We start from the raw sequence: 25841 nt of genomic DNA, 5'->3' as shown, positions 1-25841 counted from the left end.
ATATTGCTCTTCTTAAACTAATAAGTATTTATGTATTTCTTTGTTTTGTGATCTTGCAGACTCAGCTCTTCGGAGTTTTACTTGCTGCTGCTTCAAATTTTCTGATCAGTGTGTCTTTGAATATACAGGTATAAAATTATTTCTCTTTATTCTGAGCTGTTTATATTTAGCAAGTAATTTATGTTACAATTTGTTTTTATGTTTTTTATGGAATTTCAAAATACAAATTAAGATTAAATAATCTGAGTAAATATGACTTTAAATCATAAAAGCAATGGGAAATGCTGACCTTACAACTATGGCAAGAGGTTGTAGGATGAGATATATAAAATCCTTTCTGTATTAATACTTAGAACACATACTCAATAGAAGGATAAATAATTCATTATAATCTGTATCTTGTAGACTTCATGGTATTTTTAGAACTTCTAACAAAAGTTTTTGAAGCACAGAAGACATTGTTGCATAAGTTGTCCAGAAAAAGGATTATTGCTCTCTTGTATTTTATGAGTAGTATATGTCTCATACAAAGTTAATTCTTGCTTTTTCACAGAAAGCTGTGGAATATGAAATCTTCTATTCATAATAACCCTTTTTATTAATGCTGGAAGGTTCTTCAATAATTCCCTACTATCTTAAATATCTCTAGATGGAGAATCCCATAGAAAGAAATCTGTTTAGCCAAAGATGGCAGGCATGTTGAGACAACTGCTACCTCTCCAATATGAGTTCCAACCTGCTGATGGTGACAGTACTAGGACAGGCTCTGTTTCAATGGAAAAACTCTTGTTGGTGAAGTGGAAATTCAGTCTGGCCCATAATAATGAGGTTGTTCAGACTTTGTATCTTTTGTCTGCTAAGGACACTGAGTGCCAAAGTGGATGCTTTGCCAGGGAATGTACTGAGGCATGCAGACAGACTTCTACTGACTTGTAATGATTAACAGCATTTACTGGATTTGAACTATCTTCCAGCTTTTAAAATGCTGCTTAGGAAAACCCAATAGTTCTGTACTACCATTAGACAGACAGTTTCAAATGAAATTTTTATTTATCTTCTAAAATAGTTTTTTCTCCATTTAGTAACAATGTCTTATAAATACAAATAATGACTTTCCCTAGATCACAACATTTCACGCTCATTAAATGGACAGGCCAAATTTTTTTGTTCTCTCTCCCTTTAACACCATGCAGTCAGTTATCCTTCCTCTCCTCCCTCTAGCTGGTTGTCAGCTAAAGAGCAGCCCACCATTTGCAGTGTGTTTCAGCTGGATTATAAACAGCCTCCACCTAAATACCATCCACGAACATTACTGTGCAAAGAAGGCAGAAATCTAGAGAAAGAAGGCTGTAGGGTAGCTGCTGAGCTGACCCTGCCGTGTTTTCAATCTTTTGAATAACACTGTGCCCTCAAGAGTTATTCCTACAAGAATCTGGGGAGAAACCAGAGCTTAGGATTCAGTTAAGAACTTGTTCTATTTGGTTTTCAGCAAAAAGCTGGATTCTTGATTTCATTATATTATTTAATATACCTTTCTCTTTTGGGCTTGTTTTGTTTGTTTTTTATAAAAATGAAACATGCAAAATCCTGGATACTACTGTGAATTGCTGGTCTGTGGCTCAGGGAAGTTTGATTTCCTTATGCTCCCTTTCTCCTTGGAGGGCTCAACTTCTTCCTAGGATTTCATCACTCAATGTGTTCCACACCATGAAGCTGCAATAATGTGTTGTATCTTCTCAACAAGAGGAATGACTGATACTATGGTGTATCATAGATGTTACTGTATGGCCCATACTACAGAGTAGAATGGGAATATAAGGAAAATTGTTTACAACTTCCCTGGGGTTCTGCAGCAACACTTCAAATATCAAGTGATGGAGGGGAAAAAAGATATTCTACCACCATTTATACTACAATAGTTAAATCATTTGGTTTCCAACTTTTTTGACCCATGTACAGGAAGTCTAGTGAGGAATCTGAGAAAGGAAAACATATTCCGCAGAACTAATGTGGCAAACATTGCATCCTTCCCAATCATGACACCCTCCTGATGGAGACTGCCTGGACTCTGTTTCAGAAGACCAGCATGTTCAAAGTCAAATTACTTTGTTATATACAGGTTCTTGCTGTACAGCCAGAGACAAAACAATTACAACATGTTACAAGAAGTGTTGATGAGGTGTTACTTGAGTATTTATTATACCTGTTGATACAGGTAGAGCTGGTTTTCCTTCTGAAAAGAATGCTTTACCTGAGAGCTTCTTCCAAGGTCAAACAGGAGACTGTAGGCAAATCCAAAATTCTACCTAATAAATTTAGAGTCCTTTCTACAGCATGTGATTAGAGACCTGCCTTTTTCATTTTGAAATTGTGTTTCTGGTGAGGATATGTATCATGGAGCAGGAACACCATGTTGTCTGGTCCCCTTCTCCCAGTTTGTTGCAACAGTTCTCCAGGGCATGGTTTAGGAGACATGATAGTGTTGGGTTGATGGTTGGACTTGATGATCCTAGAGGTCTTTTCCAACCTCAATGATTCTATGGTTCTACGATTCTGATTCTGCCCCACCTCCTGTGTTTGAGTGTTTCCAGATTCACAGCACAACTGCTGAGCTTTGCTTTAAGAGAAGGACAGAGGTGTGCAGTGATAGCTAGGACACACTAGCTAGTATTCACTTAATATTTTTCAGGTTTATTTAGATGTCTAATTTTTCAGTCATTTCCAGCACAGCTAAGAAAGCACACATCTGAAGCAGTACTGAGTTGACACAAAGCAGTGTGTCTGCAACAACAAGCTGAAAGATGCTTAAAAAGAAAACCTTGACACACCTGGAATTTGAAGTTGACAGCCCCCTTAATTATTCCACTTTTGTCAGACATAAGAACACAATGGAAGTCTTTCTTTTCATACCTATTCCTAATAATTAATTTTCTAGAAATACGCTCATCTCCGACTGGCTTGCCAAACAGAGCCGAAGCCCTACTACACGAGCAAGCTGTGGTGGTGTGGCATTACCCTCCTGGGGCTTGGAGACATGGGCAATTTCACAGCCTATGGATTTGCCCCCATTGCCCTTGTTGCTCCACTGGGATGTGTATCTGTCATAGGTGAGATGGTTTGCCATTTCTTGCTTGGGTACATACTTCAATCGAACACTTGTTTGTGACTAAAGGAATAATACCACAGGAACTGCAGCAGAAACACAATGGGAAAATGTTAATGTTGTGGTTTGAAAAGAAATTATGCATATAATTATATGAGCTGACAGTTTAACAGAAACCCTCTACTTAGAGACTCTTCTAATATCTTCCTTTTATCCATAGTTTCATCTTCTGTGTCACTCTGTGCTCTGCTGGTTCCTGCCATTTGGTCACCCAGTGCTGTACCTGCTGACTGCACAGAGCTGTGGTCTGATCCTGAGTATCTACAATGTGTTTTTTATGTTACCGTCACACCAAGTGGTTTCTGCTGCCTGTCCCCTGCCCATCACCATGATTCATGTTGACATGAGCAAACTTCCTTGACTCGCTGTAGTGTGTGACAAAAAGGGCCTAGGAATTTCCTGAAATGTTTAGTTTATTTATAGACATTATCAAAGTTGTTAATTTTTTCCTTCATGTGCAGATTAATGGGACTTAGTGGAATTCCTACCCTTAGGACTCGTTTGATATGATCTTACTCTTCATGTGTTTTTTGTAATTAAGGTATTGACAAGTATGAGATGTCTGTTTCTTTGTTAAAGAAACATAAATTTTAAAATATGTTATCATGTTGTGCTAATGCGAAGCAGAGTGGACAGGGTAATATTGTACCGAGGCTGTGAATACAAGAATACAGGGTGCGGCTGTATCCCTTAATCGAGTCGCTTCATATCCACAGCTGAAACATCCAGGGCTGAGATATCACAACAGCTCTACATGTGTAGGAGCTCATTCGCTTGCTATTGACAAGTGATAACATTTCATGGTCAGTCTCCAGCTACCAGTTTCATGCTTGGAAGTGACACTGCAGTGAGTGATTCTCCATAGGAAAGTAGAAAAGATGAATTATCTCCCCAGTGGACTGCCCAGCTGTAGTGGAAGGAGGCAGTGAACCGTATGTGGGTGCAATTTAGCAAGGAGATAGTGGGGAAAGGAAATTGCAGGTAATTTACTGTAACCTTTAATGTTAAACTGTTGCAGAATTTTGGAGAAGAGATGTAAAGCCACAGTAGTTCACCTTCATAGAAAAGATTTCTCAAAGAAAGGAATGAGATACTACCTGACATTAAAATGTAAATTAGTATGACATACCCCAGTGTGATTTTGGCAGCAGTAGTTATATCTTTAACAACTGTAGGCATTTTCAGATGTCTCTGAATATAAAGGGACATTGACCAATCTAATTTGTTTCCCAAACTAAATAAAATGCAAGTATAGAAAACTAGAAAGAAGAAGTGAAAAGCAGTGGAATGGGAAAAAATTCCATAGGTTATTAAACTGCTACAAAGAAGAGGTCACATTTCGGGTTGATTTTTATCTGGGCAGATTCCTTCTTCTTTACCTTTGCAATATGTGAAGAAATGTTGCATCAGTTCCCTTCATTCTCCATTTCCCCTTACTTATAACAAATACCAAGAAACCATTTTACTAACTGTTATATCTTATCAAAATTCTCATCCACTTTTTTTTTTTTTTTTAACTGACCCAATTTGCTTGTCCTGGAAGACCCCAGAAAGCACTTCAATATCTTATATTCATTCCCATATATCAGCTGACAGTATCCATTTCATAGCCCAAACAATAGAGATATCTGAAATTTTATTTAGTCTAGCAAGTATTCCCTTAAGGAAGGGAAAGTAAAAATTATGTAGACAGCCAATTACAACAATAACTTCCCAGTAACACTTCCTACCACTAGACACTTTCCTGTCTTCTGAAATTAAAGACACAGAGAGAGAGCATCCTTTTAATTTTAGAAGTGTTCATAATTTAGGGATGACAAACTGACCAAGATGCACATGCATCATCTGCAAAGGTTAGTTTAGGCAGCATGTCTTCAAATGTAAAAGATCAAGAAATATTTTTCTCATTAAGTTATGACCTCTTTTAGGTGGTGGAGGGTGGACTTCGCACAGTCTAGTTGGCAGTTGTTTTGAGGTATTATTGAATGTGTCTTTCATAAGTTAATTTTTAAAATGAAGAAATTAAGCACTTGATAAAAAATTCCAAATTTGTTTCTGAACCCTAAGTCCACTTTTTCTGATAAGCATTTTTTCCCAATTTGGTGCATGGTAAGTCCTGACTCTCACTGACATTGGGTACTCAGTACCTATGGTGTACTGAGGGCAAATGAGCTTTGCAGTATGCCTGGTCATCTAGGGGATTCTCTGAAGATGTCTGTAACTCTGGGTCTGCATGAAAAGTTTCCTTTGCTTGAAGCCAGGGTTTTGGAGGAGGATAAGGCAGACTGGAGTCTACCCAGAACGGATTTGGGCTGTACCCATCATATATCTCCAGACCTCTGAGACGGGAAGCATCCTGAGTCTTAAAATAGATGGAGCCAACATCTATTATGCTCTGCTACCACATTTAACTGCATCCAACTGAATTTTGCACGTAACCCGGTATCAATTAAATAGTGAAAAGTTTATGCCTCATTCTATTGAGCTGGGTGCTTCTGATGGCTGGTTTTAGAAAGAATCCAGCACCACAGACCAAGAATTGGCATGACACCAGTAGTTTTTAATTTTTTTCTTCTTAGAATTAAGCTACAAAGACTATATTTTTCTTGTTACACAGTGGAAGTATTTCTGTGTGTGGTTGCAATGATGCAAGCTCTACATCTGTTCAGGGTTTTAAATAGTTCAAGAAGACAGCAGTTGTTTTCTTCAAGAGGATAAATTGGTAAATTTTTTATTTAAAAGTGGAGGAGTACTACATGTTTGATGTGATCATTAAAAAGCTTTTTATACTTAAAAATTAAAAATCATGTTTTACATGTAGTTCCAGTAATTTTAGGCTGCTGTGGTTTTTAGCTCATTGTCTTGCTTTTGCCTGCAGAAATAACTTGGGGGGTTTGGAGGGGATGAGGAGAGGCCAGTGGTATCAGAGATCATTTCTTCTGCAGTTTTCATCATTCTGTAGAGAGCTGTTTTACACTTAACTCACTTAAACTGACATTGTTGAGATCCCTTTGCATTTTTATATGCTCCTTCTAAATAGCTGTGGAGCAAGAAATTGCTTTAGGCTTTGAAAATTGATATCCCTGATGGTGCTTTAGGAAAAGGATTCTCAGATATTCTTGTAGAAATGGATTTCTCCCACTCACTGTAATCTATCATGGCCCACAGACTTGGGATTTTGAGAACTCAGTTACTAATGAGAACTGGAAAATATTCACCTGACCGTTCTTTAAAATACTTCATTTGTACTTGTCTAGAAAATGCAACAAAAAGATTTTCAGGGTTCTTCCTTCTCTACACAGTGTGTATGTCCTATCCCAGTTTCCAGAATTAAGCTCACCTTAATGGTCTCTCTTTTGAGCAATTCCTCTGATATTTGGCTTGCTTTTTTATTAGGATATTGGCATTAAGGATGGGGGAAAATGTTTCATGTTTTGTCCACCACTTTTCCAGTACTAGTATTTAATAATGTTAGAAATGTTACACGTTCAGTGTGCAGGATAGTTATCAAGAGGTCATGCACCAACTGACTAAATTCTGTAATATCTTCCTTTGTATTCAGTGCACCATTAATATCTTTCATATAAACTAAGAATAGGCTTGAGTAGTCAATTAGCTGTGATGAATTTGTTCCAAGAGGTCCTGGGCAGGGCTAGGTCTCTGTTTAACTCTGGTTACGCATACATGTATTCTTTAAGTTTCTCCAAATTTGTGTTAATCCTCCCTTGACACAGAGCTCTGGCCCTGAAGGATACCCAGGTCCCACCAGCTCTAAATGTATCCATCGTCCTCATACCTGGATCCTCTCCCCTGCCTACCCCAAAATGACCCACAGTAGGTCAGCACACTGGTTTTCCTTGAGCTCCTCCCCTCCCCTTGAGCAAGACAATGTATCTGAGATGTAGGCAGGATAAGACGACGGAGGTTTTAAGCTGATAGTCTCTGGCAGGGAGATTCTCCAGCATGAATTGTCTATATCCAGTGCTACAAGCACTCAAAGCCACCTGTGATTAGTCTGTCAGTGCCTGCAGAGTGCACATTGGCTTGCCTGTCTTTGTGCTTTGTGCACGGGTTTTAGGGGCCATCTGTGCTTCCTGTCCTTCTGACCCCACCCAGTAGCCCTTTGCAAGGAAGAGAGGTATTTTAGGCTGCTCCATGGCTGTGAGCACAGCTCCTTTCTCCCAACCAGCTCCTTTCCTTCTGAGTGTGCTTAATAAAAATGCTTGGGCACTTTTTTATTTTTTTTTTTATTTTTTTTTGGTAATTTTTTCACATTATCCTTCAGTTAAATCACATTCCTCTCGTGACTGGCAATGTCATCAGTTCAGCCCTTTTTTTTGTCCCCCTCTTAGTGTGAAGCCTCTGGATCCCCTGTGGAAATACTGGTACTTGCCCAGGAAGACCTGCTCCCCGTTCTCTGCCCCCTGAAACTCCTGTTCATTTGAGCTGCAGTGATCAAATGTACTACCTGCCTCGTAATTTCTCCAGATCTTCCTGACTATGTGGCAGACTAAAATAGCTTGAGTTTGGGGAGGGATTAAAGCATCTCTAAGTGCTTTTGTACTGGGCTGGTACTGAATCTCTTCAGCTTGAAAGGTAGACTGAGGGTCTGTCTGTATAAAGCATACTTTACGGTCACATTTTAAAATGTGACTAGCAGCAACTGCATCCTCACAGCTTGAGAACTGCTCAACAGATTCAGTGCAAAATCAGCTGGGTGAGTTTAAACTCCTTCATTAGATGGAGGCAGACCCTTAAGTTGCATAAAGCAACATAAATGCTTGTTCTCAAAGTGAAATGTTTTTCTTGTTGCACAAACTGGGAGAGGTGCAAACGTTAAAAAATAGTCTTTGAATCATGGCTAGTACTCCTCCTTTGGTATCTCATCCAGACCACCAGTGAAATGGGTACAAAAATATTCTGCAAAGTGGGTGGTTTTAAATACCTTTACCCAACTGAATCAGTTAAGCTTAACAGAATGAACATTTGAGGCAAATATTAAATTTTTAGGTTTTTTATTGGAGAACTATTGGACAAGACAGAAGAAGTAAAAGCAGTCTATGATTTATGAGGACAGTCCTAATCTATTTTAAATACTACATAAAGCTCATCTAAGAACTGAAAAGACAAAAAGGAAGGATACACTAATATTTGAAGTTATGAACAGTTATGAAAGGAATTCTTTAATATAAGCCCTGACCATAAAAACAAAGGTAAAAAGATGAGATTTATAAATAGCGTCAGTACCAGGAAAAAGTAATGAAATATATTTATTTGTGAAATAGTTTTGGGTAGGAAAAATAAGTGATGGACACTCTTTCATTTGAGTCTTTTCAGGTTGGATTGGACAAAATACAGAAAATACACTCTGTGAATCAGTACATATTTTCTGTCTTTAACTTCTGTTGTGTATCATCCCTCTCCTAAAGAAACAAACAAGAAATAATCCAAACTTCAGCTTTCATGTCTAGGAGGCAGGGGAGTTGTTTTGTGAGCTGTTTCTCACCATTCAGTATCTGCTAGTGGCAGAACCCACATATCACACTACTCTTTATTTCTGTTTATGCTGGAGAAAACCTACATATGGAGATAACCTTAAATGATTACTCTCCTAAGGGAATGAGCGGCTGACTAAGATATGTGTAGCACCATTACAGCACCCACCTTAAGGCACTTAATTGGATATCATGCAGAAAATGGACATTTTCTACCATTTTTCCAATTTAAATTGAAATTCACTTGCTGCAGTGGATGTATATTCATTCAATAATGTGAATATATATTAATTTAATATATAGTGAATATTTATTCATTCAATAATGAATACAAACCGGCCTGGTTTATGCTGATGTATGACAGGATGAAGTTGTTTCAACATAACAATTAAGCTCCTGAACAAATTCTTTTTCCCTTTTTCTACCAAATAGTTTTTATTTATCATGATTTTGATGTAGTGCCAAGTGATAATATTTTTCATTTGAAAAACTAACTCCGTATTTCCAGATTGAAGAGTTTCATGAGCCTTCAGACAGGCCGTGTCATATAGATACAGATATTTTACAGGACCTACGTACTTCTTAAATTGTGGATATTAATATAAGCATGATGGAATAAAGGCATTAAATAGACTCAAGGATTTCATTAGGATGTGTTTGTTCCATAATGTTTAATCCTTAACAGATCATCTCCCAAATTTTCTGCCCTTCTCTTGAACTAGCAGGCTATCTGCCACCACTCTCAGTGGGAGTAGGATCTGTGCTTGGTTTTGAAAGTTTTACCTCAGTAATTAGTTAAAAAGCTAAAAATGTTCTGATTCACCCAAAAGTATACAAGTCGTCTCATACGACCAGGGATGCAGTCTTTGCTTCAATGACTTACAGGCTGACAATTCAGGCTTAGAGCTGTGCATGTGTTGTATTGTTAACATCAGTGGTTCAAAACCAGCGAGGCTCCAGAACAATGAGAAGCTGCTTGTTTTGTTGCCAAGCTCTTGCCAGCTTACACTTTGACACAATTTTTGTCTGCATTTCTGTATTGTTGCATTCTATTGCTGGCCAACAAAAAGAATAATAGAGGCTATTCCTCACTCTGACACAGATCACAATCTCTATTAAATGTCTATAGCTTTTTTTAAAATAACAGGCAAACAAATGAACAGTTGCAAAGACACATTAATACTTTTCAGCACGGCAATTGCCCAAGTTCCTCAGTCTATTCATTCGTAGAGTTGAACATAATGTTCAGTGATTTACTTCCCACATCAGTATAACAGTGGAGGAGGACGAGGCACACAGCTTCTGTGACAGGGGAACAAGAGGACCCTGGAGTGGGAAAGGGAAAACTGGGGCTGGGCAGTAGGAAGTTAGACTCATGCTGCAGTGATGGGATGAAATCATGGTGAAGGGGAAGCAGGCTAGGAGGAAAGAGTGAGGGTGTAACATCACTGATAGTGAGGAGGAGAGGTAGGGTTATGGGAAGCACCTTGCCTGTGGTCTGAGGGATGGTGGGAAAGAAGTGGAAAGTCTGGTGAGCTGAACACAGGGGTTTCAGTAGGGCTGCATTTAGGAGCTGAATTTGGGATGCAGTAAGGCCTTTAACACATAGATCTGGTGGGCTTAGCTGTGGCCTCTGGATGCCCACTTACTCTTCTGACAGGGGTTCACAGGGTCCTAGGATAACTCAGGTTGGGAGGGCCCTCAGGAAAGTCCCTAACCCAACCCCCTGCTCACAGCAAGGTCATCTTGGAGGCCACCAGGCAGAGAGGAGATGGTAGGGGGAATGTGTTGGCCATCTAGCATATTGTCTTAAACTGCCTTTTCTGGAAGAGTTAATGTCTTAAGCAGCTAAATCTACCTAAGACTGTGAGCTGGAGCCCAAAGGAGTTAAGGAAGAGGGGCAGGGCAGCTGTGAGGGCTGTGCATTTCTCACTGGACTCCTGGAGTATAATTCGCTGCCTGCCATTTTTGTTGCTGGCCAGGGAAGGATGGAAAGCCAGCAGAGGACAAAACCAGCAAAAGCCAGCCTGCACTCCTGGGGCTTACAGGCTCCCTTCATACTCCTCCTCCTCTGGCCTGTCACTTCTAGTGAGCCACTGTCTGCATCAAGATGATCTGCCCTTGGTTTCTTTGATTTAACCTGGTTCAAACCCACCCTGCAAATTGAAGAACAGAAAAGACCATTTAAAACTCAAACTTTTAGAATTTAAAACCCAGAAAATTAGGACAATAAAAATAAAATTAAAATATTGTGTTAGCCAGTGTGTAATAACAAGGTGCTCTCTCAGCTCTGCTACCGTAACTTACTTAAAATTCAGCCCTGAAGGTAATAGCCAGAGCTTGCCAGGCTTCTGATCAGTCATGTATGTCACAGGATCACAGAATCACCATCCTCTAGCATGCCATCAGATCTGTTTAACTGTTCTCTGCTTCTTCACTTAGATTTACACCATTTGCTTTTCTTCTTCATTTGAATGCATATGAAGTGTTGGGGACGTATCCAAAGGGATATTAGACTCGAGTTCAGAGTCTCTCCTGGGTCTCAGCCTCCTCACCTTAGTGTTATACATCCCCCCCTACTTCAGTTTTTCCTCCAATCCCAAATGGCCTAATATATGTTCTGAAAACCTCTCCTATTTTTGGATTCCTCTATGTATTACACATCATAAAGAGCATTAATTATACATAGGTTCTGTTAAGATCATGATCTCTTGTGCATTGCCAGCTATCTCTGGAGAAAGAGCTTGCTGCATCTGAATGCATTATTAAAACGGATGACAGACTGAGTGACAAGTTTCATTCTCTGGATGCATTCCAGTGCCTCCCTGTGCCCACTGCCAGCCTCAGAGATTGTGATCTCCCCAAAGCTGCTATTTGTCATCTCCAGAGAAGTAGGCATTGTAAATGCAGTAAATTGCATTTACTAGATCTATGCTGAATGCAGAGAGCCCAGACAAAGGAGTAATAATAATAAAAAAAACAAAAAAATCACTGAGGCATCAGTTCATTAAGCAACAGGTCTTTGCTGTGACAGTGACTGCCTGGGTGGGTGGGCTGAAGTGGAATTTTGGAGAGTTACAATAGCAGGGAGACAGAGCAGTAATTAATTCCTGCATTATCTTGGGTTGCTGTTGCTTCTTTCCTGGTTTTTGTCCTCTCTCTTTTCCAAACGTAGGTAGCTCTGCTATTACCAGTGTTGCCTGGATACCAGTGTCTTTTCTCTAGCAAAGTTGTCACTGAAATATTGAATAAAGAAAACCGTGTCAGGCAGTTTACTTTCAATGTGATATCTTCAGTTGAAGATTGTTTTATTGCACTTATTCATTTGCACGGATCTCCATCACCCTTGATACATTTTAGATTTATGACTTCTGCTATATCTGACTCTCTACTGATTGGATAACACAGACATGATTCTGAATTCCAGTTCTCTATTTAACTCTTGCTATGAACATCCCTAGATTTATCTAGAGTACATCTATTAGCTAACCACAAATTAAATTTTCCATCTGAACAATAGAGATAATGAGGCAAAGATGGTTGCAAAAATGTTGAACTGTTATTTCAAGAATAAACCAAGAATTTCATGCCGTAGGCAGGAACAGGGCTCTTATAACAGCTTCCCATGATTTAGGTTCAATGTGTCCTCCACTGTCCCTCCTGGGCAGAGTCTTTCTTTGAGGTTTCTGAGTGAATCTAACATTACTGATGCACCTCTCCCAAGGGCCTTTCCTCATCTTTTACATAGAAGCTATTCAGCCTCTTTTGCTTCTTTAGAGGTAGATGCTCTAACATTGTGTGCTGGAATAGAGCCATCTCTCCCAGGTGGTCAACAGCCTCATCTGTCTTAAGACCAAACCCATTCTTCCCTCTCTAGCACATGTCCACACTGAGCTGCTTACCAGAAATCCTGGCCTGGTCACTACTGCTGCTCACCCACCCACTGCTGCCTGTCCCAAAGAGGCAGGTCTAGGAGCTGGCAGAGGGGAGATGCAAGGGATGAACAAGGGAAAGAGTTGCCCAAGGAACAGGAGGTCATTTCCAGGGCTCATTTCCATTTTTCTCCTTCCTCATTAGAAGTCACTCCAGAAGATCACGGGCAGTGCTCCTGCATGACATTACATTGGTACCTAATTATTTGCAGACATCATGACCACTCTCTTACTTCATACTAAATATTATGCTTTTGCAGTGGCTTTCTTCCTCTTGGTTGTACTGCTGCTACTTTTCTTATACTAACATATTGTAGTCTAAAGAAGCAGAATTTTATCCTTCTATGAGGCAATTTGCCCTGAGCAAGTCCATACAGTGAGTTGGTGGCGAAATGGGGAGTAGAACAGTAAGGCTGATCAGTGCCCAGCTTTCCTGACACTTCCACATATGACTGAATCAGAGCAGTTTAAGCAGTGTCTGTGTGGGAGATGGGAAGGGTATTGCATCTCTTCAACCATGTAAAAGCCTGCTGGATACATATAAAATCTTGTAAAAACTGAGGGTTGGTTTGTTGCCGGAATGGACTCCTGGCTGATTATATCATGGTATGGTGCAACAACAATGGCCATGAGATATATTTATACTTGGCCCAGGGCAGCTTTCTGCTATAGCACTTTATATTCTACCAAATATAAAAAAATCTCTTTATATTTCTGTTATAGGTAGTGCATTTATTTCTGTCTTATTCCTAAAGAAGACCATGAGGGCTGCTGATATATTGGGTAAGTAAGCATTTGCTAATATGGACATGTGTGTTGCCATATGCTTTGCAAGCTGTAACTCTCACACAGCCCCCCACCTTCACAGTCCCACTTTCCCAAGCAAGTGTTTCAAGGCAGATACTTTCAAAATTGGCAAGAAGTGTCAAAAAGAGAGCAAATCTTCAATGCATGTGGAAAGGACTGCATTCCCAAATCCTCTGCTCTTATACCATAACTCATTCCTTATGTGTCCTTATTGCTCAAATTTATTTTCATTGTCTATTTTTGCCTCTGAGGTTGTATTTAGTATTATCTTTACGAGTACAACACAATTTTAATAAAAACAATAAAACTATTGAGTTATTCATTCAAATATAAGTTTTCTTTTTCTTACTGCATACACATTGGACAAAAATTCAAGCTCAATTAAAAGTGACAACTTCCCTTTTGGTATTAATTTTATCACTTCAAAGAACAAATAAACATGTTGTCAATGTTTTTGTGGGAAACACAGTCTTCACTGTAAAAGCATGTCAACATTTTGTCTGTATCCAAGATTGCTTTTGCATATCGAAACTGCCTTGCTTAAACAGAGTAATAGTGAGAGACAAGCATATTTCAGGATTTGGGCTTTACACAAGCCATCTTGACTGGGACAGTGCACCTGATGTTGCTACAGGGCAACTGGTATTTCTGTAGGGTTGCTAGTGTCTAGGATTGGTTGTCCATACTATAACAAGGCTGTCCCAGCTGTTCTCATGAATGTTTTGGAGAGATCTGTTCAGTATTCTTCCAGGAATACTATATAATATTTATTCATGTTTGGGATCCAAGTTTGCCAGCTCAGCTGCTACATTCAAAATCCCCCCTCCCTTCACTGATCGTGTTTCCTTTATGGCCTTATACATTGTGTGTTTCTTTAACTAGTGTTCAAGCACTGATTTATTTTATTTCTGTAAGTTTGACTTTGCAAGAAGGATTTAACAATGTTGCTACATTCCATAGGAATGAGCTGTATGATGGGAAATATGGTGATGTTTTTGCAAGCACATAAATATAGAACAGTTCTGCTTTTCCAAAGAAACTGTGTGTGATAGCAGTGCCAGCAAAGTCCTCCGGATGTGCTTTATTTTGTATTCCTGAGCCTTGTATTCCATACCAATTTATAGGTTTGCCAAGAATTTTAAAGTTTACTTGAAAAAAAAATTGATTAGCTAATATCTTCCTTAATCCAATACAGTTTATGAGCTCAGGATCAGCTCACTTCTGTCTCAATACCTCGATGAACATCTGTGTTTGTCAGCTGGCTGTCCATAAGGCAGAACTTCCAGATTTTTATTAAGAGCACAATAATGCAAGCTTGACCTTGAAAAGGGGCCCTGGCAACCTAATGGCTGAAGAGTCTTTTGCAAATCAACCTTTTATAAAACAGTTCATCGGTCTGCAAATACAACAGGGAGCAGCCAACATGTTGGCTTCGTGACAGCTTCACATAAGCATTGGACTGGAACATATCTGTTGCGCTTAATGTTTCCAGGGCAGGTCCGTAGCTGGTGCAGATCTCTGTGGCCATACTGACTTCAGAACTGTGTTTATTTACCCTGGTTAATGATCTAGCCTCAGTAAGCAACTTGTCCTTTCAGTTTAGGGTAAGTTTATGTGACCTGCTTTGTGCCTGTGAGAAATACAAAGGATCAATTCTCCTTTGTGATGCACCTGGGATTAGAATTAGGAAGTATTTGGAAATGCATTGCTGAGTTGGAACCCTAATTCATGAGGCTTTACTGACAACTTTTTCATATTTCCAAACTCCTTTGAGTCTTTAATAAAAATTACACTAGATAAGACCCCAAATGCAAGGCAACCCAATTACCTAAGCCAGATCTGATTAAATGGACTTAAATTTTCTTGTAGAAACTATTTCCAAGTTAGCTGGAGAGCAAAGATGACCAATTAACAAATATTGTATTACCAAAATAATGAGTTCTTTTCTTTAAAGGAGGAACGCTGACAGTAACAGGGACATACTTGCTGGTGACATTTGCTCCAAAGGTACCCCAAGAGCTCACAGCAAGAGGAGTACAGAAATACTTAGTGAGTTGGCCTTTTTTGCTATATTTGGTGAGTATCTGGTTCATACTACTCCCTAAATCAGAAAAACTGGGGTATCGGGCTTTTTGCAGCATTATGAATTAGTGGCAGAAAACCTGGCCCTGAAGATGATTTGTGTGATTTTCATAGGAGAGAGCAAGTCTCTGGGTTGTCACTCCAGTCCCCATGCTGAAAATATGCTGAACCAAAAGCTATCTTTCAAACTACGAGCCAGAGGAAAGTCACAGTTGTGCAGGTTGAACAAGAATGGAAAGATTTTGGGGTTTTAGTGGGCTTGAGGAAATAACCTAAATATTGGCACTGTTTACATTTCCTACATGAGTGTTCATGCCACGCTGTCTGCATGTACATCTAAGTTACAGTGCTTTTCTGAAATGTGATGGACTTGTGCTTTTAAAAATCAGACTATGTATGCTCTTGGTTCTGCTTTTTTCTTTAATATTACTCTGTTTTATCCCTATGTTGCTAAGCCTGGCTGAAAGGAGCTTTACTTGGAGTTGAGATGTGGAAAGGCAGCCTGCTTCACTGCCACTCAGGTTAATCTGAGCCTGAGTTTGAATTCAAATACAAAAATACATTTTGATTAAAGTATCTGTATACAAACTTCAAATACCATGCATCTTCTTTGATGTATTTAATTAGCATCAGGAACAAGACCAGAGTGAGTAGGAGTTTCTCTCTCTCTTTTCTTCTGGAATGCTGAAAATTTGTTCCTCTGGCTGAATGTAAAAAAGACACAATATAGGAGCTTCAGAAGCAGTTACTTTTTTCCCAGTAAAGTGACTCACTTGGGTCAGATTATTACTGCCCAGGCTTTTCTCAGTAGGAAGCTCAGTTAGAAAGCCACTGAGTAGACAGTTTAAGGACCTTAATCTTTTAGGCAGCCTGCAGGCTTTAAATACATCTTCATTATCCATGAGGCTACTGATTAAGCAGAAACTACACGCTAACACAAAAAAATCTTGACCCTCCTGCTCAATTTTTTGTGTATTTTAAAAGCTCCTGAAAGATGGTGATACAGCTCAGTGGAAGAAGGTAATGATCATGCTACATAAATCATAACATACACTTTCAGTCAGACAGTAGAGAGGCTTTCGAAGGGAATGCCCAAGAGTTTTGGGGTACTCATTAAGGGTAGCTTCGGCAAATCCATGTAATCAGCAGAGGGAGAGGGACTTCATTAGGAGGTGGTTCAGAACAGGGGTTTTGGTGCTCACTCTTTTTGCTACTCTCTTTTTGCTACTCGATATCCCCCTTTACCATGCAGTTCCACCTATAGATACTAAAACAGCCTGGCATTTTAGGCACAATGGCCTCACTCATTTGTGTAGAGGTGGTGGAGTGAGAAAACTCTCCATCTATGCCCAGTTACACCAGAAATCTCCGTGCTGTATGGTCTTCACATTTTCTTGAAACCAACAGGTTTCTGGAAAAGGGCTTTTCCCCATCTGAGGACTTTTTTGACTTTGTTTAAGGAAAAGTTAATAAGAACACAGCTGAATGCCTAGGAAGGCTGTGCTGTATTCTTCTTAGGAGAAATTATGAAGGAGTGGTAGGTAACCCCTAGGGTTTCTTTCCCCCCTTCTCTCTTTTCCCTGCCTCAGCCAGCATCCAATTCTACATGTACAACATGGGTTGCAGGCAAGGATGGGGCAAGTACACAGCATATCTTGTTGACTCAACAACATATCAGGCTTTATTTGTTCCTTCTGCTCCCTGGACTCATCTGTTTTGAGCTTCCGCTGTCTAAAGAAGAGGGAGGAGTGAAAGGCTCCACAAGAGACTCTGAGATACCAGCTTAATTACCCTGGTATGCTTCTGGAAGCTGAAGAAAACTCTGTTATAAACGTTTTATTTGGACAGAGAGGTAGGTCTTCATAATTGGTTGTAAAATGCCTAGCACAGGTTGGCTGCTGAGATATAAAAAAGCGCAGCACAAGTTGCAGAGTTTCCAGTATAAATATATAGCGAGGAGACAGTACAGCAGTATAATGCAGTCTAACAGTCTTTCTACAAGTAGCCCTGAAGTGTGGTCTGCTGAGAAATACAAAGCCCCAATGGTACAAAATGTTCTGTGTGGGTGATACACCATCCCCATGTGGCACTCCACTGGCATCAGAGGAGTTCTGTAGAAATAGCTTCTAGTTCCCACATGAGACAACTTTGAGTCACCTTCTGAGATTTTGCAGTAGCATAACCATGTCTGAGCAAGAATGACTATTCTAGCTTGTTTTTTTCTCTTTTCCTTGTGTGCACTTTGAGTCACTACAGAAGACATTAATTATAGATGAAGCTCTTAGGTTTGCCTAAACAGAAGCATAGTGAGTATTGGGTTGTTAATATTTAATCTCTGTAAAATCAGGTTCAAAGCATTTCTGCTTTTCTTTCAAGTGCCTAGAAGAGCCTCTTGGTTCATTGATCCCCATGTTGCTGTATATCCCATAAAAACAGTTGAGGCAGACAATGTGATATTTTGTTCTGGTGCCTTCTGGTAATGTTTAGAAACATGGAAAACATCATGACTATAAAAAAAAAAGTTGATGAGATGTGGGCTTGAGGAGACTTCAGTAGAGATTAGTTATAATAGCAAAAATGATTGTAAGCAGGTCAAGTTCCTTCAATTCCTCTAAACAGAATATGTGAAGTTGATATAATCTATGCACTTCCCATTCCTGGACTTTGTCTTTAACACTATCACAGTTATCAACTACAAGACCGAGCACTATTTTGGGTAGTTCTCAGGACACAATCATAGGTAACAGCTGGGGCACCCCCAGATAGTCCCTGTCTGTTTGAGGTCCTGTTAGGACCCATGCACTCTGCTTGCATGATGATGGCCTCTCTCTTGTCTTGTGATTAAAGGTGATCTGTTGGTGGGTCACTGACTGGCAGAGAATCATAGAAGAATAGTTTGGCTGCTGGGCAGCACGAGATGAGAACTAATTGTTTGAATCTCATGCTTAGTGTGCGAGACTTGACAGAGCTGAAGAAACTTAAATAACAGCTCTGAAAAGCAAACATCAGCTTTGTCCCCACATTCAGCCACAGGACTGCCAGCTCTGGCCCTACATTGCTGCTGCTCTTGGGGCTTCCCCAGAAGACAGAAGCAGCCAAGCACACAGACCTGTGCGCCCCTTCCAGAGCTGCCATCAGGGACTTTTTTATGTCCTTTTGATAGCTTTGCTTGGCTGTTTCCTTTTAGAAGTGAGTCTTCTTGGTGCATTTATTTGCTTTTAAACAGGAGGAGATCACAGTGGAGCTTTACAGTAGTGTTAGCAAGAGAAAAGCTGATGACAGGATGAGGACTGATGGAGGGCTGACGGACAGAGCCAGCAACAGTGACTTGGCCCACTTGAGGTTGGTGGTGCTTGGCACTACCTGCCACTCTGGGTGTTGGAGTGAGGTGGAAGAGGGAGCGGAGCACCAGAGCTGGTGTGATGGAATGGTTTGAGCCAGCGACTGTCCCTGGGCTTATTTTTGGATGACCGTTCTTGCATAGTTTGAAATCTAAGTCGCAGGGCAGATGGTGGTGCCTCCTTCTACTGGCGTTCTGACTAAAGTTGTATATGGGTTATAAAATGAATCAATACCTGAGGTGTAGCTGGCTGGCTACAGAAGGGCTGTCTCATGGGTTTCTGCAGACTCTCTGGCAACCACCCTGAGGGTGTGGGAGAGGTGACGGGTGCTCGGGTTTGCACTGGGGGTTAGCAGGTCTCACAGTGTTCTGTCACCTGGTGCCATGGCCCCATCCCAGACACACCACCCTGTGTGCGAGTCCTGAACTGGCACGTCACGGAAGAGGACACCTGGGACATCTCTGGAACGTCTTTTTTAGTTTGGGTACCTTTCCGTGCGGGGAATATTTATCTAGCGCAGCTGTCTTCCATTCTGTTAGGAATTGTTCACTGTCAAAATAGCAACTGAAGCTGTTTGGTGGCTGTTGTAGCTGTAACCTTATAACGGGATATTCCCTCTGGCCCTAAGATGTGTTTGCCAGTGGCGTGAAGAGCAAAGCTGCTACCTTTACTTCTGCTGTCGAGTTCCCTCAAAACCCTGTCATAGTTTTCCACAGACAGGCCAAGATGAACTCACATGTGTGCAGATTGTAACATGACTTGGTTTCTGATTTAGACATACCCCATGTTATGCTGTTGGATAAAGCTGGGGAGGCTGGCCAGGTTACTTACTGTGAGACTAAGGCAAAGACCTCTGTTCCACCCTCTGATGGCCCAGCTTTCACCTCTGGGTGCAAGCCTAGTGGGGAGGGATGTTGCTCTGGAGGGAGAGGAGACCAGCACTCCACAAGAGATTGAAAAGATTATTAAACAAGCATTAGTCCAGGAATGCTTTTTTTTTAACTAACAGCAAAATGCTTTATTATATTCCACACATTTTACAAAAAAAAAAAACCCACTACTTTACTTTTTTTTTTTAATCTTGTAATAAATATTTGACATTTTTTAAAGGAAGGTGGTATGAAAGTCAAATTTGTCCTTTTAATGTTCTGAGATGCAATTGTCTCTGAGTTGTCTTTGGGAGCAAGCGATCCATGTGAAGGTAAATAAAAAATGAATTAAAGCATAACTATATTCTGTTCATATTTTTGAACACTACTAAATTTGGGGAGGTGTGAGTGTGGCAGAGAATTTTAGTAACTGAATGTATCTGATGACTGCTTTCCTGCTGCAGTTACTATCCAAAATGAGAAATCCGCTATGTTACATTATCTAACCACTGCTAGCAACTGTTCAGTTGCTTCTTTGGAAATTTCATCAGCGCAATACCCAGTTCTTTTTGAGTCTAGTGCTGCCTTATGGTGACTGTTGATTTAAGACTGGAGTAGCATTATAAAACATAAATTAGTATGTTGGTGACAAAACCGAGGAGATAGACATGAGGATTTTCTATGACTTGTTTTGTTGGTAGAAAATTACAATAACCAGATTCGTTAATGATGACAATCTCATTTTCTGTCTTATTTCCCCTATTCAATTACTTTTCAACATGCACAAACGAACTTCTCTTTCTCCATGCAGTCTCTAAGGCTACCAGGCTGCTGAACACCTCTCAATGCAGAGGTCCATCACCCCTGTTTTCATGAGTCTTCTGGGTTTCACAAAAGCTTTTTGGCTCTCGCACTTGCTGTTTTCTTTAGGCATGGAGGGGTATTTGGGCAATGTGGGTAGGAGAGAGAATTCCCACACTTTTGAGATAGCAAAAGGCAAGAGTTACTAAGGGTAACTTGTCTCTGCAAGAGACACATTAATAGCAAGTCAGTAAATTTAACTGTCTGTCATTTAGCTGTCAGATGTTATTGAAGCAGCAAGTTTGAACCATGCACAGTGTAGGTAAATCTGCTTCAGCAGCTGCAGATGTCCTGCAGTGTGGTCTGGTAGTGTGTCATTGAGCTTTTCAAGGTAAACTCCTGACAGGTACCTGTGATTTGAGAACTACCATGTGAAATAAGTATTTTTCTCCTTACAACATATGACAGAAAGTTTGAACAAAAGGAGTGTTTGGGGGGAATTTTTTAGTAGGACTGGGGAGAAGGGCAAAGAAGGTAGCAAAAATAAGTTCGCATGTCACAAAGAGTCACACTAGGAATAGCAAAAATAAGTTTGCATGTCACAAAGAGTCACACTAGGAATAGCAAAAATAAGTTTGCATGTCACAAAGAGTGACACTAGGAATACCATAGCTAGAAGGAGAGACTGCGGTTCCTCCAGGTAAGTGCTTTACTCCATGGGAATTATAAACAGTTTCTGGAAGAATTATTACGAATAAACATGGGTATCTTTGCTGTCACATTAAAAAAAAAATCTTCTCAATACTACTGGTGACAAGATAGAGCTGGAAGTGCAAAAATTAAAACTAAAGAAATAAGAAATGCTCAAAGTTTAACTTTTGCTATAATAGGAAAGATAAATGACAACAATTGTTTGATAGTTCAGTCAACTGGCAATAAGGTTAGTTTTTAGCAGAAGGTGCTCAATAAAGTAATTCGCCTTTGAACCATTAGAGCAGAGAAAATTAATATGATGTCTCAAAGACTTTGAATGAAGCATTTATTAAATGGTTTCACAGTTCTGACTTTCTTCCCTTTTATTTTCAGATCTTAGGAATTATAATATTCTGCATTCTCCTCTATTTTTACAAAAGAAAGGCTGTGAAGCACATCGTGGTTTTGTTAATGATGGTAGCACTGCTGGGTAAGAACATATTATTCACTTTAATGTTCCTGTCTGTTACTTGATAATTCCCTGTCACTCAGTCTCCCCAGCTAGTTTAGATTAGGGACATTTCAAAGCAGCGTGCTGAAGGAGAATCACTGAAACATTTTACATGATTCTTACTGTGGTCTCTTTTTGAAGAGAAAAGCTGATTATGGAACATACTTTCTATGCTTATTGCTGGCATTATTTCTTTTTACAGATTTCCTGAAATTAATATGCTGTGTGCAATGGTATTCTGAAGCTTTTTTTTAAATAATGCTTTAGCTTTAGATCCTGGGAAAGGGGATTATTTGCAACTTTGTTTTAGAGAGCAGGCTAGATGTGAAAATCAGTTCTTTAAAACAGAGCAGCTTAAGACCTTGTAAGTAAGTGCTCTGTAAGCAAATGCAGCGATGTGCTGTGTCTGTACGGGAACCTTCCTTTGTATTATCTATGCCTGTTTGCGTATGCAACATTTCACACTTTACCACCTTTCCAGAAGCATAGCAAGAACTCAGTGGGCCACTGAAGTTTGCCTTCTGACTAATGTTGCCACAATCAATACCCAGGGAAACAAGAGAGATCATTTTATCAGGCAGCATTCAGTAAAGTTAAACTTGAGTCAGTTTTGAAAAATGTCAGGAGACTATCTCTAAAGCTCTACTGCTTGTAGGCATAGATTAAGAATTTGTCAACACCCTGTGGCTTCTCCTGTCCTTGCCTTGTCACTTCTCCGTGAAACCCTGATGGGACACTGCATTTCTTCGGTTGAAGTGAAGGGTGCTTGAACAATGCCACTGAAGTCAATGGTTATATTTTCACTGAGTTCAGTGGGTGCATGTATCAGTCTGCAAAGACTTATAAAGCACATTTCTAATGGAGCAGGTCATGAGTGTTTTGATAAAACAGAATTTCACTAAAGTTTGCCAGGTACACAATTTGGATTTAACTGAATGTGAAAAACCCTCACAGATTTATTAACTGCCTTCCTTCAGATCCCTGACTGGCTTCTTACCCAGCTGAAAGCTCAGACTTTCAGATCAACTTTTTTGGGACAGTCTTCCCATTTAAGTTTCCTAGTGCTGGGAACATTAGGATCTGTAGTTTTGCAGAAGCCTTGATGGATTTCCATGCTCCCTGCATGAAGCAGAGATGGAAGAGCCCCAAAAGCGTTAGGTCTCACTGTTCAACTACTCTTGGTTTGGAGGAGTGCAGTGTGAGTCCAGCCATCCCTCCGCTCCTAGCATGGAGCCTGGGAGCTTTGGCAGAGCTCACTTGAGCTGATCTGCAGCTTCCAACCCTGCCATGAGGAGTGATGAGTGGGTCCAGTCTCCTTGTCGCATAGTTGGAAGCATGAAGATTCCTGGATGGACTTCTATACTAGACTGCTGTGGTTTTGGGCAGACCCACCATGAAGGCTGCTCCAAGCAAGGTCAACACATGGCTCTAGAAGAGCTGGGCCGTTGGGCTGTGTAGCCCTGCATACTTATTTTGCTGTGGAGCCAGCCAGCCCTGATGCCACTGGTGCCAAAGGGACATATGGAGCTGCTGAACAGCAGCAGGGCTGCAAATCCATGCCCCAGCAGGCACTAACTGCAGTTTGGTGGTCAGGCTGCAATCAACCAAAAATAACAGTTTCAGCTGGTGGCTGCTGAGGTTTTGGTGAGCATATGCAGCTTCAGGAAGAATGTGTCATTATTTCTGCTCTATTAAAAAAAGACATAAACAAACAAGTCCTGGTTCATCGGAACTTTAGAAATACTGACATTTCCCTCGAGCAGGAAACCCAGAAATGTGGTTGGCTCCAGTTCCTGCAGCCATCCTGGTGCCTGGAAAAGGCCCACAAAGCTACACTTAGAGCCTTCTGCTTGGTCTCCAATCTTTCTGCTGAGCAAAGTGATGGGGGCTGAGAGATGGCCCTGGGAGCTCTCTTTGCTCCCAGCTGTCTGACACATGCACTGCCCTTAGAGGGCCCCAGCTGCGGCAGGGGTACACAAGGCTTAGGGCCTCTGCGCAGAAAACTCTTAGTGGCAGCTCATGGAAGGGGATTTCTGCCTTTTCTCATATCTGCACAGATACATTCCTGGTGCAGGGCTTGTACAGATGTAAATGAAAAGTAGAAAGGCTTCTTTAAAAAGAAGGCAGCCTTTGTGCTTCATTGGATATGAGAGCTACTTTCATTATGAAGAAAATACAAAGGTGATCGGAAAATCTGCAAATGTTTTGCTTAGTACAACTCTGCAAGTTCGTTTGGTGAGAAAGATCTTACCTCATGTATATACTGGGACTTACAAGTTTGGGGAGAAATATTTCAGATTAAAGTGGGATTTCTGAGTTTCCTGTCCTAACAGCTGGAAAGTGACATAATTTGTCACACTAGCCTTGGGGGGGTCATTCTATCAGAGATAGAAAAACCATTTCCTAGGTTTTGAAATTTATTCCAGGGCTACTTTAACTGAAAAGATCATTCCACTTTTCAAAAAAAAACAACCCAACCAACAAAAAAAAAAGAGAACAAAAAACACCCAATGCTTTCTTTTTTGTTTTGTTAAAATTGTAAGACGTGGAAACTGCCCTTTCATCAGAAACAATTTTTCAGCAATCTTTACCCTTAGTGGGATAATTCAAACAAATAATTTTCACCTCTAAGTGTTCTTTTAAAATAGTACATCCCCCTTCTTAGAGTTCAAATCTCAATTTTTATGTAGGCTGGTTGTTGCGGCTTGAGTGTATGTTTTGGCTTTTTATCATACCATTAGCACCACTGCAGGCCAGGATTTTACCTCCTCTGCTCACTTTTACTGCTGTGTTTGTTAAACTGCTCCACCTATTTCCATTACAGAGCAACAAGTGAAGTACTAGGTGGAAAGGTTGTCATGAAAACAGTGAATTTCATGATGATGAACAGGATCATCACAAGATGTATGCAACTCTTAAACTCCCCCTGAACTTTTGGACTTGCTATAAGAAAAATGCTCGCAATCAAAACCACAGACCTGAATTTGTTCTTCTTCCCCCACCTTTTCTCCCAACCCTTGGCCTGAACTTTTTGCACAGTACAGCTCTCCTTGCCAATCTGAATTTTGCAGTTACAGGAAGATGAATCAGACCACCGAAATCCAACACTCCTCAGCTCTGGAAGAGGGTGGAACTGGATCCCAGCTGGGGGACGGTGCTCCTGACGATTAATTACCTTTCTTCAAAGGTCATCTCTGCACACTGACTCTTCTTATAATTTTTAGTTTCTTTTGAATTTGTTACTTTTTATTTGCAGTAATCACAGCCTACTTGGGTTAGATTCAACAAACCAGGAGTGCACTACAGAAGGAAATCTAAAGTAACTCTTAGCTGAACTGTCAGCCACTTTTCTAAAGATGTATATTGCAAGACTTCTCTGAACTGGCAACATGTATTAAAAACATTGCCTGCTGTCGGAGATTTGTTTGTGGTAATGCAATGACAGTGACTAAATGGATTGAAAACACACTACCGAAGTATTCTATTCAGTGAGCTAAATCCAGTAATAGTCTTAAGAGCCTGGCCCCTGGAATGAAACACAAACCCCCGTGTTAGTGTTCTGCTCTCAGTACATAACCAGTGGGGAGAGTTAGGTGCTTTGTGATGAGATCCTGAAAGTCAGCTTTGGCCTGCTTTGGCCAGCTCCTGTCTCAGTAGAGAAATCCTGAGGGTGAGGAGTTATTTTAGGCTGCTGGTGTCACATGCAGGCTGCTATTAGGTGCCCCTGCTGCCTTGAACAGATAATGAGGCCTCTCAGACCTCTCCTGAATAATGCAACACGGGCTCCAAATTAGCAGCTGGAGCTCAAAAGTATGTCTGGAAGATGTGGAGGCTGTTGTACCACCTCTGACTGGTAGGTACTTCAGTGTTTAGGACATATGCCCAGCAGTGGGAAATGTATCCAGTTCTTTCCTCTACCTGAACTCAGCCTCTCTCACACATGCACACAGAGTCCTACTGCAAGATTTTACCTGACTCTAACCTCAGCTACCCTATTGAAAATGAGGAAATTTTAGGTAGATGCAGGGTTGCAGACCTCAGTGCTGCAAGAACTTCCAAGCAAAACACAAAGCACACACGAAGTTAAGGCCGCTCTGAGTTTAGGCAGTTGCTTAACAAGCATTTATAAAATCACACACGTGACTTT

At 40.5% G+C, this 25841-nt stretch overlaps 1 protein-coding gene across 5 annotated transcripts in view; it reads left to right on the top strand.

The window, feature by feature from the left end:
* The window catches only part of NIPAL2 (NIPA like domain containing 2), a 55237-nt gene that overhangs the window by 20174 nt on the left and 9222 nt on the right, over positions 1–25841 (top strand). For all 5 annotated transcript variants that reach the window (XR_012659272.1, XR_012659273.1, XM_075085479.1 and 2 more), the window contains 5 exons: positions 60–128; positions 2936–3107; positions 13314–13373; positions 15352–15473; positions 21577–21673. Coding sequence is in view for 3 of the 5 variants with exons in the window: in XM_075085479.1 (XP_074941580.1) it covers positions 60–128; positions 2936–3107; positions 13314–13373; positions 15352–15473; positions 21577–21673 (520 nt within the window). In the remaining 2 variants the exon portion in view is untranslated. The remainder of the gene's footprint in view (positions 1–59; positions 129–2935; positions 3108–13313; positions 13374–15351; positions 15474–21576; positions 21674–25841) is intronic.

This window comes from Phalacrocorax aristotelis, chromosome 2 (assembly GCF_949628215.1).
Source record: "Phalacrocorax aristotelis chromosome 2, bGulAri2.1, whole genome shotgun sequence".
Classification (NCBI taxonomy): domain Eukaryota; kingdom Metazoa; phylum Chordata; class Aves; order Suliformes; family Phalacrocoracidae; genus Phalacrocorax; species Phalacrocorax aristotelis.
This window is presented reverse-complemented; position numbering and strand designations above follow the sequence as displayed.